Source organism: Acipenser ruthenus, chromosome 47 (genome assembly GCF_902713425.1).
Source record: "Acipenser ruthenus chromosome 47, fAciRut3.2 maternal haplotype, whole genome shotgun sequence".
In the NCBI taxonomy this organism is placed as follows: Eukaryota; Metazoa; Chordata; class Actinopteri; order Acipenseriformes; family Acipenseridae; genus Acipenser; species Acipenser ruthenus.
Genome location: NC_081235.1, coordinates 7,961,389 through 7,975,762, shown reverse-complemented (window position 1 = coordinate 7,975,762; position 14,374 = coordinate 7,961,389). Strand labels below are relative to the sequence as shown.

At 41.7% G+C, this 14,374-nt stretch overlaps 1 protein-coding gene across 8 annotated transcripts in view; it reads left to right on the top strand.

Moving 5' to 3' along the window:
• LOC117966307 (receptor-type tyrosine-protein phosphatase S-like) overlaps positions 1 to 14,374 on the top strand; it is a 149,764-nt gene that overhangs the window by 95,109 nt on the left and 40,281 nt on the right. For 4 of the 8 annotated variants that reach the window (XM_059014111.1, XM_059014112.1, XM_059014109.1 and 1 more), the window contains 7 exons: positions 893 to 1,162; positions 1,536 to 2,117; positions 2,332 to 2,465; positions 3,032 to 3,176; positions 10,808 to 11,113; positions 12,818 to 13,011; positions 13,975 to 14,001. In XM_059014111.1, coding sequence (XP_058870094.1) covers positions 893 to 1,162; positions 1,536 to 2,117; positions 2,332 to 2,465; positions 3,032 to 3,176; positions 10,808 to 11,113; positions 12,818 to 13,011; positions 13,975 to 14,001 — 1,658 coding nt within the window. The remainder of the gene's footprint in view (positions 1 to 892; positions 1,163 to 1,535; positions 2,118 to 2,331; positions 2,466 to 3,031; positions 3,177 to 10,807; positions 11,114 to 12,817; positions 13,012 to 13,974; positions 14,002 to 14,374) is intronic. The other 4 variants (XM_059014108.1, XM_059014110.1, XM_059014114.1 and 1 more) reach the window with 2 other exon arrangements.

Here is a 14,374-nt window from a genome sequence, read left to right as displayed (position 1 = left end):
CCCTCCCCTCTCTCTCTCTATCTCTCTCTCTCTCCCTCCCTTCTTTTCTCTTCTTTCTTGTCTCTCCACTTCTCCGTCTGGGCATGCTAGCGACCCTTCAGTTCTATTCCTCTCTGCATTTTTTATCTCTCTTCTCTATTTTTTGATCTACTTTGCATGATGTCTGTGAAACTGATAGCTGCATCTATCAATGGAACCGTGTCAGATTTCAAAAAAAGGCTTTGTCCAGTTGATCTACCCAGAACCACAAAAATGTCATTACAGTTTCTCATCTTAAGACTTATAATTACAGTTAGCACTCGGCCTGCATGAGATTCTATCTAAGGATAAGCTCAATATCATTGGTATATTATTGAAGTTGTAAAAGTAATCCCCAACCCCCTTTCACTGAACAATTGGATTCTGCCATTGCTTCTTTTAGACCTGTTGGGTGCCATTTTGCAGAAGATCACATGACAGTGTGACACTTCCTATATCCACTTCCTGTCCAATGGAAAAGCCAGTGAGAGCTCTTTCCTGATTGGATGAGAAGTTCCCATAGTAGGAAGTTACTGTTAATTTGTAGAATCATCCTTTAAAAATAAATAAACTTTGTAGATTTTTTTTTTTTAAGCAACACTACAGGAGGAAAAAAAAAAAAGATGAGAAACAAGTAATACATTTTTGTTTATTTTAATTGTGCTGTGATGGGTCAAATATTGGTCAATGGAACCTTGTTGCTATGAATTGTTGCTTTAATGTCAATCTTTATTGTCGGTGAAGCAAATTTGTTAGTTATCCTTTATTTATATATTTATTTTGGTTTTCTTTTTGTTTGTTTTTATGATTTCACCAAAAATGGTCTGATTTTCTCTTTGCTTGTTTTGTTACCTTTGTCTGTTTCGCCCACCAGTGCGTCGGGTGCCCCCCAGGTTCTCCATCCTGCCCACGAGCCACGAGATCATGCCAGGAGGCAGCGTCAACATCACCTGCGTGGCGGTGGGCTCACCCATGCCCTACGTCAAGTGGATGCTGGGAGCAGAAGACCTGACCCCCGAGGACGAGATGCCCGTTGGGCGGAACGTTCTGGAGCTGAACAGCATCCGGGAGTCCGCCAACTACACATGTGTTGCCATGTCCAGTCTGGGCATCATTGAGGCCGTAGCACAGATCACAGTGAAGTGTAAGAGGAGCCGCCACGTTAGGGTCTGGTCTAAAGAACAGCAGCAGTGTTGATTGCTCCCACCATCACCAAATCACGCTTTTGTGTTTTTTTGTAAGGGTTTCCTTATTGGATTTGAAGGACAGCATACATGCATCGCAATGCCTGCTTCTTGAGAATCTGTCTTCTTGTTCAAGACATAGGAGGTTTTGCTGCCCTGCTAATGCACGGTGGGGAGTGGGTGAAATGGGATGCATTTTTAGTAATACCATGTTGGAGGTTTATTATTAGAAGCTAAAATTATAATCGTCTGATTTCAGGATATGGGATGCAACTAACTATGCTGTCCTGTGTTGGTTGACTTTCCTCTGATTTTTTTTCTTTTCTACCACAGCTCTTCCCAAACCACCCGGGACACCCATTGTGACGGAAACCACGGCAACTAGCGTCACCATCACTTGGGACTCGGGCAACCCTGACCCCATCTCCTACTACATCATCCAGTACCGCTCCAAATCCTCCGACAGCACCTACCACATCAAGGATGGCATCACCACCACTCGGTACAGCATCGGCGGGCTGAGCCCCAACACGGAATACGAGATCCGGGTCTCGGCGGTCAATACCATTGGGCAGGGACCGCCGAGCGAGCCCGTAGAGACCAGGACTGGTGAACAAGCCCCTGCCAGCCCTCCCCGCAACATCCAGGCTCGCATGCTCAGCGTCAACACTATGATAGTCACCTGGGAGGAACCGGAGGAACCTAACGGGCAGATCCGTGGCTACCGAATCTACTACACCATGGACCCGTCCAAGCCCATCAACGCCTGGCAGAAGCACAACGTGGATGACAGTCGCTTGACAACCGTGGGCAGCCTGGTGGCCCAGGAGACCTATAGCATCAGGGTGCTGGCGTTCACATCCGTAGGGGACGGGCCATTCTCCGATCCTGTTCATCTGAAAACCCAGCAAGGAGGTGAGTGGTGGTCGAAAGGACGCCGTCACGCACCCTACATTGAGCTGTGTATCTCACAGGCCTTTTTCTACAGATGCCTTCAAAACCGAAGTAACTGCCTCATACCGTATTCACTCTGTATGGTGCAGAAGGTTTTGTTTTGGAACTTTCTGTATGATCTGGTTCTTTTTCTGCGAGGGGTGTTTGTGTATTAAATGTGTTCCTCTTTCTCCAGTCCCGGGACAGCCGATGAATTTCCGAGCGGAGGCGGTGTCAGACACCAGTATCCAGCTGTCGTGGGACCCTCCAAGGCAGGAGAACATCATTAAATTCGACCTGCATTACAGGGAAGGGGAGCATGGCAAGGAGGTAAAGGACAAGGAGCCCAGATACCACTGCACAGTCTGTTTTTATAGTAATATATATGTATTGCATAGGGTTTTCCTTCAATATTACTACTATACTGTTCAAGCCCCTGGATTTCAAACCTCAGTACTTTAACAACAAAACAGTCCTTACCGCAGAGTAAATCCATGGATACATTTTAAAGTCCCAGATTGGATCTCTTTAGTTCATTAAAATTTTACATTCATATGAAAATCATTGAATTGGGTTATTAGAGTAGAACCAAGGGAGGGGGGTGGGGGTTGCTCAATCTCTTAAGTCAGAAGCTTTAACATAATATATATTAAATCATGTTATTTACCCATTGACCCCACATGGTGAACAAATTGCATTTCTTTTACCACCTACACACACATTCTCACCATGTGGGGAATTACACGGCTTCTGTTTTGCATGCACACAACATGTGTATGTGCGTTTTGTGGTTTATGCATCATGAACTATAAACATATATCTCAGAAATATGAAGAGGGGTAAAGCACTGTTGGCCCGCTTTAACACGTCATCATTGCATGTGCCTCGTTGAACAGATTCAGGTCACCTTTGAACCCGCCACGTCCTATACTCTGGGCGGTCTGCGCGCCAACACAGACTACTACTTCCGGCTAGCAGGCCACTCGGAACTGGGGCTCGGAGCCTCCACCACGGAAATCTCCCAGAGGACGTCTCAAGCCAGTACGTTCCTTCACCTTTTCAAATTCGCCATTGACAAGAAGCTGGCAAAGACAGGGGGGATGTTGGGATGTTTGAAGTAGCTTGGTGGGAAATTCAGTCAAATACAGCTGCAGCGTTTTATGAGCTGGGCTAGTTTTCCTGTATCTTTGTGGAATTCAATCAGATGTTCCAGATTTGGATGGAATACATGTGTTTTCAGTGTTCCGTGTTGGAATTTGAATAGAATTTTGAGCAGCATGATTAGGGTCTTCTTAGGACTGGAAGTTTGATTAAATAAAGCAGTTGAACAGGGAAACAACATCAGTTGAAGCTTGCGTCTTTGATTGAATCGACCCCGGTGTTGTAGGATAGAAAGAACATTCTCTGAATTTATTGTAGCGCAATAAAAAAAGGAAAAGAACTCGTGACACAGATTAAAACGAACAAGTTGTAATTTAAAAGAAAAAAAATACCTACAAATTGAGTTATTATCATAGTATTCTATAGTACTGCCAAAATGCTATGCAATTCAGTACCTGCATACCATATATGTCAATACTATAGTATTCTAAATGTGGAAGACATTCATTCAAAGGCACTAAATCGATAAATGGTTGTTTTGTAATCAATCTGGGTTTGAGCTTCAATATTTACAACCAAAAATGAATAATAAATATCCTCATTAGACAGTACTTATTTATACAAATGAAAAGTGAATGTCTTTCACCTTCAATGTTTTTATAATAAATCCTAACATCCCTTCTTTCTGAGTTCGCAGTTGCTGATGTTTTAATTATCGGTATAACCTAAAGAAACTTAAGGTCAACCATTTGAATTTTCTTACCGAACATCTTATGATTGAGTGTGTAAAGGTGTACGGGAGATGTTTTCATGCGATCTTGAAATGTTTCAGATTTTTTGAATGATGTCAAATAATGTTTACATTGTGTACAAAAAAAAATGTGTGTGTTTTTAAAGAGAGTATCAGTTACGAAAAAGTTAGTTGTTTTTTTTTAGTTTAATGGATTACGATGATTTTAATGTTGATGTGCATTCTTAATAGGGAAGATGATGTCACTAACTGCGGATGCCCAGATCAAACTTTTATTTAGTTTTGTTTGAGTGCTCTCTGTGTTTTTTTTTTTTTTCCTGCTGAAATACTTGCATATGTGGAGAGGTTGTTTATTTTGTAACAATAGCAGTGACCTCTTTAACAGCAATTCCACTTTCTTTCTTGTTATTTCAGTCCACAACTTCATTCCTCTGGGCTGCCATGAGTTTCTTCTGCTGGGGGGGGGGGGGGGGGTGCAGGGTGGGAGGGTAAATGTAAACAAAGAAGGCCTTCATAGATACCGTTGCCCTGACGACTAGGGTGACCGTCTGGAAAGCAGAGTGCAGTTTCAATTCCTAGTCTGAATATACTGGAGTGTTCACTTCAGAATTTAGCACGTCTCCTCCCCAGCTCTGCCCTTTAAAGGTCACAAGGCCTTTTTTTTTTTTTTTTTTTTTTTATAAATTTAGTCGTTGCCAATTATTTTTTATTATTTTCTCCCCAATTTGAAATGCCCAATGATTTTTTTAGGCTCAGCTCACCGCTACCACCCCTGCGCTGACTCGGGAGGGGCGAAGATGAACACACGCTGTCCTCCGTCAGCCGCCCGCTTCTTTGCACTCTGCAGACTCACCGTGCAGCCGCCTCAGAGCTACAGCGTCGGAGGACAACGCAGCTCTGGGCAGCTTACAGGCAGGCCCGCAGATGCCCGGCCAGACTACGGGGGTCGCTGGTGCACGGTGAGCCGAGGACACCCTGGCCGACCTAACCCTCCCTCCCCCCGGGCGACGCTCGGCCAATTGAGCGCTGCCCCCTGGAAGCTCCCGTCCACGGTCGGCTGTGGAATAGCCTGGATTCGAACTCGCGACATCCAGGCTATAGAGCGCATCCTGCACTCTAGCGAGTGCTTTTTACTGGATGCGCCACTCGGGAGCCCCACAAGGCCTTTTGATGTTATTGTTAACAGTACCCTTACCTTTTTTTCCCCCTCTTTTTTTAAATATTTAGTTTGGTTTTGTTCCTTACTCTGCCTCAAGCCACACCGTTCTAAGTTATAATGTTTCCACAGTCCCAAAAGGAAACAACCGTTCCGTAGAAGGATGGTATTAAAATGGGGGGGATGCTTGCATAGAACCCCCACACACTGCCTCAGTAGGTCAATTCCAAATTCCAATGTCAGCATCCAACACTGTTTTTATCACGAAATAAAACCATTTTAAAAATTCAGATGAACTTCCGTTTGGGCAGCTCCTTTTTAAGTTTTAACACTTTATCGTGTGCTGCATTTTTGGTCGGGAAATCGACTCAATTCTACACCCAATATTCCAAAAGCAAGCAATGCAGTTCTGTCATTTTGGATCTGTATCGTCTTTTCCAGTAAGGGAGTGTAGGAGCACGGGCAACTGAGATCTACTCAGCAAATAAACAAGCCAGCACATGAACTCAAGGCAGCCAGAGCTCTCTAACACATTCCTGTTTCTATTGGTGTAGCTTGTTGGCTGCTACAGGAGCGGGGGAAGGGGGCACTTTTTACCCCAAAACCTGAATGTTACTAGCTTTAGCAAAGTTGAGGTTCGGCTGCATGTATCACTCTACTCCTGTGAGGCACAATGTTATGGGAGCCCTAGGTAACTATTCACTGCATCCTTGGATACTTACTGACATAGGCATGACTTGTTTGAGTGTGCCCATCCATTACCTGTCCTGTGCGTGTATGTGAAGTATGTACCATCATGTCTTTTATTTCCGTGTTGTGTTTTCGTCTTGCATTGGTTCAGAAAGATAGTAGCCACTGCGACTTGGATGGGATCGGATCCACTTCTCTCTCCCTCTCTCTCTCTCGCACACTCTCTCCTCCGCTATCCATGGAATGGCTTTGACGTCACCTACGTAGCTGTTTTTTCTTTGTTTGTTTTTTAATGCATACAGCCACATCTCACGAGGAACGGCTTGTGATCATACTGTCGGTTGGTTCTTATGTGACATTCAGCACAGCTATTAGGAAAACACTGTATGTGAAACAAAATCCATTAAACTAAAGGTAAAAGTAAGTATCCACGAGGGTTTTTATCCCCATGCTAAAGATCACAGACTTAGAAAGGCACTGACTATGCTTGGAGATTAGGCCCCCCTATCTCTCCATTGTGTATTCTTCTTGGGGAACATTCAGGACATGAGTGTTCTACAAGCTAATCAACTAAACAGCTTGGCTTAGTGAAGATTTCCAATTCCAGCTGGTGCAGATCAGTAAAGCACCAGAAATCTGTCCCCGTTGTCCTTCCCCTTTAGTGCATCGATTTCCCAGTGCCTCCCCCCTTCGCTCAGTCTGTGTGTGTTTGCAGGGGTTAAAACACCATTCGTTTTTCTTATTACGGAGGTCAGGAAGGTCATTAAGGCTTGGACAGTCATAACAAAAAATGTCTTATTGGATTACCCCCCCCCCCCCAGGTAAGTAGTGGCTGTTCTCAAGCATTTTCACACATACAGTCCACCCTGCTGCACCTTTTCAATATACCACCAGCTGTCTCTGCTGCTTATGCTAAATCAGCACTATCGACTCAGGAGTAATATATTGGAGCCATTTTCTTTTTCTTCTTATAATTATCCCTTCAGGGCAGAAATGAAAAATGCCATTTATAGATTGGTAGCCTTCATATCCTGATGCTTTTATATGTATATATAAATATATAAAGTCCTTCAATATATTTCATATATATAAAAAAAATATAGATAGATAGATAGATAGATAGATAGATAGATAGATAGATAGATAGATAGATAGATAGATTGATTATAGTATATATATATATATAAGCCAGTATATTACTATCACCACTGACAGATCTCAGCAGATCTAAGAACTTATGCTACGTTGGGCTTTTTATACTGATAAAAAATTTTTTTTAAAAAAATTATATATGAGCATACTCAAGATTAATTATTCTAGACCTCTATACACGTCTGATAGACCTTTTTATCCCTGATATCCTTCTTAAAGCCCAGTGCAGGTTTATAAATCTCTCGCCTGCCTTTCCTACCTGCTTAGAATCATGCATCTTAAAAAAAAAAACCAAAACCTTAAAATGGGAACCTGCTGCCCTTGAAAACTAGATTCCCATCTGTCCTCTATAACTCTCTTCGAATACATCAGTTAGCTCCTAATGAGAGTATTCGTTTCAGGACATCAGTTGATCATTTCCTATAGTAGACGGAACTGGAACCTGATCTCTGTCTAAACTTAATAACCTTGTATTTGAAAACAAATGAGGATACATTTATACTTTAACCCAGCGAGAACTGGGCCCTTAAGGCGCGTTCAGTTCCTTTTTCATTTCAGATATAAGGCTCTTGGCTCCCTCTCGCCCTGTCTAGTACTATTCCATACTACAGAGCCCTTGATTATTAACGTGCAGCTCGCTGAAGCACTCAGTAATTGCTTGGCATGCACTGTTTATAAGATCTCTAATCCATTCAGGGTTTGAACCTTAATGGTTCCCCATAAAACTCCATAAAAAAAGGCGATTCGGGCTTCTCAATAGCCATGCATTTTATACATCACCAAACAGTCTGGACTGTATTGTGAACTAAAAAATTTTTGTATGAAAGTAAATAAAGGCTTGAGATGTCATTCTTTTTAGTGCGACTGGAGGCGGTTTTTATGTTGGCCATTACACCAGCTGAGGGCATGTATAAATCATATTAGACGTATTTGCTTGGTTAATTCCAGCCCATTACAGTTCTGGAAAAAAAAATGTATCTTGAATTCCGGCGATTTCGGTGGGAATGCTTTTTTATTCCTTCATGGCGTTGGATATTAATGTTGTTTACATCTTTCTAGCACATCCAAACCCCCTGGGTTGGTAATTACTGTGAACGTATTCAGCTTCAAACTAGTTCTCTGTTACATCCACAGTGGCATGAAAGGTGTACATTTACCAAAGGCAAAAGCTGCATGTTCAGTACAGAGGGAAGCCAGCTGTCCATTTTACTAATGCAGGTGCAATGGCCCTACATAACAGCCGGGCCTCCAGACACTGCCAAAGCCCAATGTCTACTCTGAGTCAGTCATGGTGTGATCGTCAGGGAGGGAAAATCTAGGGGTGCCACAAGTTGTGCATGAGGGGCAAGGGGCAGATCTCAAAAGGGACTTGAGGCTGAATAATTGGTCCAATGGGCAAACTACGTAGAGAGAGAAAAGGGGATGTTTCAAGGTACATTGTCTGCTATGCCTTTGTAAGTAGAGGCTAGAGAAAGCTTGCTGAAGTTCGGAAAGCGTCTGTTAAGAATTGTTAACAAAATCGGTTTCAGCCTTGCTATTGCTAAAGGACGCTAGTCATTTCTATGTTATTATCAAAGTACAAAAACAGGGTGCACACCAACACAGCAATGAGTAACGAGTTTATTATACAAAGGGAGCAAATATTCTGTATTCATTTAACAGTCTTCACTTTAGGCAGCACCAATATCTATCTGTTGTAACTATCTGGGAAATGTCCTACTCCTTAAAATAAGTGGCACAGTGGTCCCTAATGTCCAAGTGTCAGCCAGGGCTGCAGCTGGAAAACTGGCAACTTATTTTAAGAAGGCCTTCTGCACAGACACCTCTATCTCATTTACAGATTTACAGAACACTCTTCTAATGTAATTTATTGCACAGCACTTGTACTGGACACACGGACCTCATATCAGGAAGCAATGAAACACAAAGTTAGTATTGGAAGTTAACAGGTCCCCAGAACTACTCTACATCTGAAAAGCTTCCCTCTCGACCCATAAAAGTAAATAAAAGCATCACAGTATTCTATAGTATTGCCATATACAGTATGTCTTAAATACATTATATATATATATATATATAATCTATTATGAGATAGATGTAACCCAGGTCTGATAGTGTCTTGCCCATGTCCTGAGGATTCAAGTCCACCATGTGGAAGCCCTAGATTAAGGTTCTGGTTCTACAGTCGAGCAACAAAAGCATCTATAACTCCCCACCCCCCCACCCCCCCCACCCCCCACCCCCAAAAGAAATAAGTCTCCAAAGAGCTGCATACCAGCATATCTTGTTTTCCTGCTTCTAAGTGGAACCAGTGTGGAACTGGACAACTGGAAGCCTCTGATTGGTCTGTTGGGTGGAATCTGAAGTCTTTGGTTAAGGAGGGAGAGGGTTAAAATGTAGGGAAGGCTGTAGAGTTTGACCTCTCTTAGTATTGGTAAGAAAGTCTTTAAAAATTAGTATTTGAAGGACTGAAGGTACGTATAACTGCAGAAGCCGTTTTGCGTTTTGATGTTTTTATTTGATTTATTTTTTCATTAAATTTTTTTTTTTTTTTTTTTAATTCGGTTTGATTTATCGATCATGAATTTTAAAGTACCAAATCCCCGTTTCAGTTCAACAATTTGTTTCCCCCCCCCCCCACCACCACCCCCCCCCAGTTTTACGTTTTATGATTTTTGTATTTCTCTTTTGCAGTCAAGTGAATCCAGGAGTTAGGGTTGGAATGTTTTGGTTCTGATAACTCTTTATTGAGGAATACAAATGAGTATATCTAATCATTGCAATGGGGATCATGGAGATCATGGGAATCATAAATCAGTGTTGAAAAAAGATGCAGGTTTGAGCCACAAGCAGGCTTCCATTCTTAATAACTAAAACCTGATAAAGCTTCAGAGTATGACAATTCAATGGTGTATAATTCCTTCAACTCTACAGATAGATTAAATACAAATAGATCTATACATCAATATATTGGATTCGTTTATTGGGCTGCAATTTTGATTTATCTTTCTCAGACTTGCATACAGGTCTTCAGTCCTTTTGAAGATTTAAAATAATAGGATGCTTTTGGTTTTATGTTCAAATGACTATTAGGCTGCATTTTTAACATTGGGAATAGCGAATATTGAATAATCATCTTGCTAATCCAATGCAGTACCTAACACTGCATAGTGAATGGTGATCTAGCCCAGCTGGATTCATAACGCTCTGTGCTGTTTCATTATTACTGCTCTCTCAGGGGCAAATAATTTATTCAGGGACTTGCTGATCAGTATGTTCTGCACCCTCTTAAGAATCTTTTAGCTACTAGGAAAACTAACTGTAACGGTAACTGTACTGTGTGCTTAAAATGAGCACCAAAATTAGCGTCACTGTCGTATAAAGGGCAAGTAAGCTTTTACTCCACTGAGCTGCATCACGGATGTTTTTTGCATATTGTTTTCCTTTGAGAGAAGAATTGTTGCCAACTTTGATATAGCAACTTTGGCCGAACAAGTCATAAAAAAATAAATACAAAATATTCACAATTATTCAACTCCTGGGTTTTCTAGCTCCTTCCCATTGCAAGTTTTAATCCATTTTTAATTTCAGTTCTGATTATTTTTGTATTATGATTATGTTCTGTATACTTTATTACTTTTTTTATGTTTGTTTTTTATTTGTTTGTCCTAAACCAGAGTCCAGCTTTGGGTCTCTTTTATTTATTCCTTTTAGTTTTTTTTATCATTTTCTTTTTTGATCTCTCCCATCTTTTTTGTTTTTTGTTTTTCACCCTTCCTCCTCCTCCTCCTCCTCCTCCTCCTCCTCCCTCCCCCTGACCAGAACCTTCTGCCCCCCCTCAAGACATAAAGTGCTCCAGCTCAAGCTCCACCACCATACTGGTAAGTTGGCGTCCACCAGTAGCCGAGAGTCAAAATGGCATCCTGGTGGGGTACAGCGTGCGCTACCAGGCTCTAGAAGGAGAAGACACCACGTCCAGAGAAGTGAAGGACATCCCCCCTTCGACCAATCAGATCCTCCTGGAGGGGCTTGAGAAGTGGACAGAGTACCACGTCAGTGTGGTGGCCTACACAGAAATCGGTCCCGGTCCGGAGAGCAAGCCTGTGGTCATCCGGACCGACGAGGATGGTACGACTCCCGTTTTGCTGATTAAAATTGCACAATAAGAGGTGGATTCAATCAAGAGATGCAGCTTTATTGTCTGTGTTACTTCCCTGTTATAAGCCTACATACATTTTCAAGAAGGCGATGTATACAACAGCTATGGCCAAAAGTTTCGCATCACCTAGAATTTTAGGATTGAGATGTCACATTTTTCAATTTGTCAGTTTTTTTTTTTTTTTTTCGTTAAGTGTATGGAAAACTACAAAGCGGTAGGTAATTAAATATCTTAAAGTAACATTATTCCGCAGGTTTGATTAGACTTTATGAAGCAACATTTGTTCATTCTGCAGGGTGATGCAAAACTTTTGGCCAGAGCTGTACACATTCTACCACTGAATTTTATAATTATAGTTCTGAATGGAGTACCCATAGGAATGGACAACTTCAGAGTTGCCTACCCGAGGTTCTTTGCAATGTCCTGTCCTGTTAATGTTTGACTGAATCTACCCCTTATTGTCACGTACACTTTTCGTAAGTGTTTTGTTTTTGTTTTGGGAGGGGGTATATAATGCATGTGTCTCTAATATATTTTAAGTATATACTAAACACCATTTTTTGTTAAATTGGTTTGAAGAAATAGGTCTTGCATATTCCACGTACAGCGAGGCCAATAAAATACATCTTTGCTACCGTTATATCTGAAATCAAACCATTTCTCACATGTACTTTTCATATTGGTTGGGTTTTATTATTTTAATTCTGTTTTGTTCTTTAAACTCTCTGTCATTCTGTTTAACGTCATTTCCCTACATGCATTTAACTGTAACTCCCTTCCAAAACCCTTCTCTATTGGTAATCTTGGAAAGGAGCAGTAGAGCTTTAAGGGATCTCAAAGATAGTTTCGAAGCTTGTCTTGTGTTTTATTATTTACAAAGGCAAGAGTCTCCTGTCTGGAGTGATTGATATATTTATTATAAAAGCGTTGCTGGCGTTTTAGGCCTGTTAGTGCCCCTGTAAGCCTCCCTCCTCAGGGGTTCAGATAGCCTGGCCGCATTGCCTCAAACACAATCTCATTTCATTGGTGCTACTCCACTGGGAAATCCTTTACATGCCTTATCACAAGCCCTGTGCAAGCTGAGGTAATTAAAGTGTTCTAATACATGACAACACAACTCCTACTTTCTGTAATGCGCTCCTTTCACCATGAAGGAGAGCATGACTGATGGACAGGGACAACAGAGACTGATATGCCTTCCCCTGCTTCTTTCTGTCTTTCTTTAATTCTTACTCAACTTTTTGTTCTCATGAGTAAAACCATATATATATATATATATATATATATATATATATATATATATATATATATATATATATACACACACACACACACACGGCTTTATGAAGCAAAATTAGTTCATTCTATAGGGTGATGGAAAACCTTTGGCCATATATGCCTGTATATGTATATGTGTAAAATTCCAACAGGTACATTTAAAATCTTGCCATAATACCTTCGGTTGCAAGATCATTCACAAAACATTATCAATATTGATTAATCTGTGAAAAAGGCCAATTATCTTTTGTATTCAAGCATATTTTTGGACTGCTCTGCAAAGAATCAGAGAGGCCAGAAAGGTTTTTTCTGCAGTGATAAGTTGTGTTCTCTGGTGACGTCATGAATGACGGTGATTCCTATCTGTGTGTGTGCGTGTGTGTGTGTGTGCGTAGTGCCCGGAGCCCCCCCGCGGAAGGTGGAAGTGGAGGTATTGAATTCAACAGCCATCAAGGTGGTCTGGCGCTCCCTGCCCCCCAATCGCCAGCACGGGCAGGTCCGAGGCTACCAGGTGCACTACGTACAGGTGGAGAATGGAGACGCCAGAGGACTGCCCCTCATCAAGGATGTCATGCTGGCCGATGCACAGGTGAGGATAGGGGAGAGGGATGTAAAACTGGGGCAGTGGGGTTTAGGCTGATTAGGGTGAAGGAGATAGGGGTAAAAGGGATAGAAGGGGCTTTGGCATGGGGATCAGAGGGATTGTAAGAGTAGAGGAAGGCACTTTGATTTAATGGGGTTTAGGGCTTAGTATAGGGTGTGGTTTTGAGAACACATTGAGAAATATTTACTTAGCATTTGCTGCTGTGCAGAGTTTTTGCAGTGGAACTTAATATTTCAAAACCAGCAAAAAATAAAAATAAACATGCACCAAAGAGCTGCTAATTCATTTCAGATGTTTTATTTAATTATCTTTTGAAGTTGCTTGACTACCCTCAAACCCGTGAATCAGTTCCCAGTCATCAGTTAAAGGATTCTAATGAATAATTTACAGGGGCTATCATTAGTGAAAGTTTATGCAAATACCCCGACTGCCAGAATCTCCGTTGACAAGGCAGAGCTGTGTTCTACTGGCACCTGACATTCACCCTTCCGTCAGTGCTGCCAAGGTCCTTGTTACTAATGCCTGCAACTGGCCCTACATCTGTGTAAATGCACCTCTCCCTACTGTCTCCTTTTTCTCTATAATGTAGCATTGCCTTCCCAGAAGAGATGATGGTTTGAGGCGCCATTAATCACACTATCATTAGCACAGGGTTGTTACTATTTCACTACAATTACAAAATTAAAGTTGGTAACGCTTTTATTTGTAAAAATGATTCATGCTGTAACACAGAGGGGAAAAACCAAGCCCCGGTTTTCTTACTAACAATTATCCACTCATGCTTTTCCTAACAACGGCACTTGGAAATCTTCTGGTGGCTCAACCTGGTTTACCCTCTGACCCCTTGAGCATTCCGACCAGCCCCTGCTCTGCTGCCCCCACTTCTCGTTCTGATTCCACTCTCTCCTTTCTCTTCCTTTTCTCGCTCCACCCTTTGTCTCCTCTTAGTGGGAGACAGATGATACAGCAGAATATGTAAGTACCGTTTCCTGGATGTGAAGAGTTAGAACAGTAGCCTTGAATACTGCATCGCTTTCCACACACTCGCTATCCCGTACGGTGTAAGCGGAGCCCCCTGAGACGTTCTCCATTGCTCATGCTCAGGTTATGAAGAGTTCCAGAAGATGTTTGAAAGTGCAAAACCATAAGTGAGCACACTGTTTATATAAATACCAACAGTGGACTTGCTGTCATTCTACTTTCAACAAAGAACTGTTTTGACAGAAAACAGTTTGAAAGAAAAAGTTAACGTAATGCATTATTCACGGCTACCACTTTACATAGGCTTTGTGGCTTTGGGTTTTGTTTTATATATAATATATATATATATATATATATTTTTTTTTAT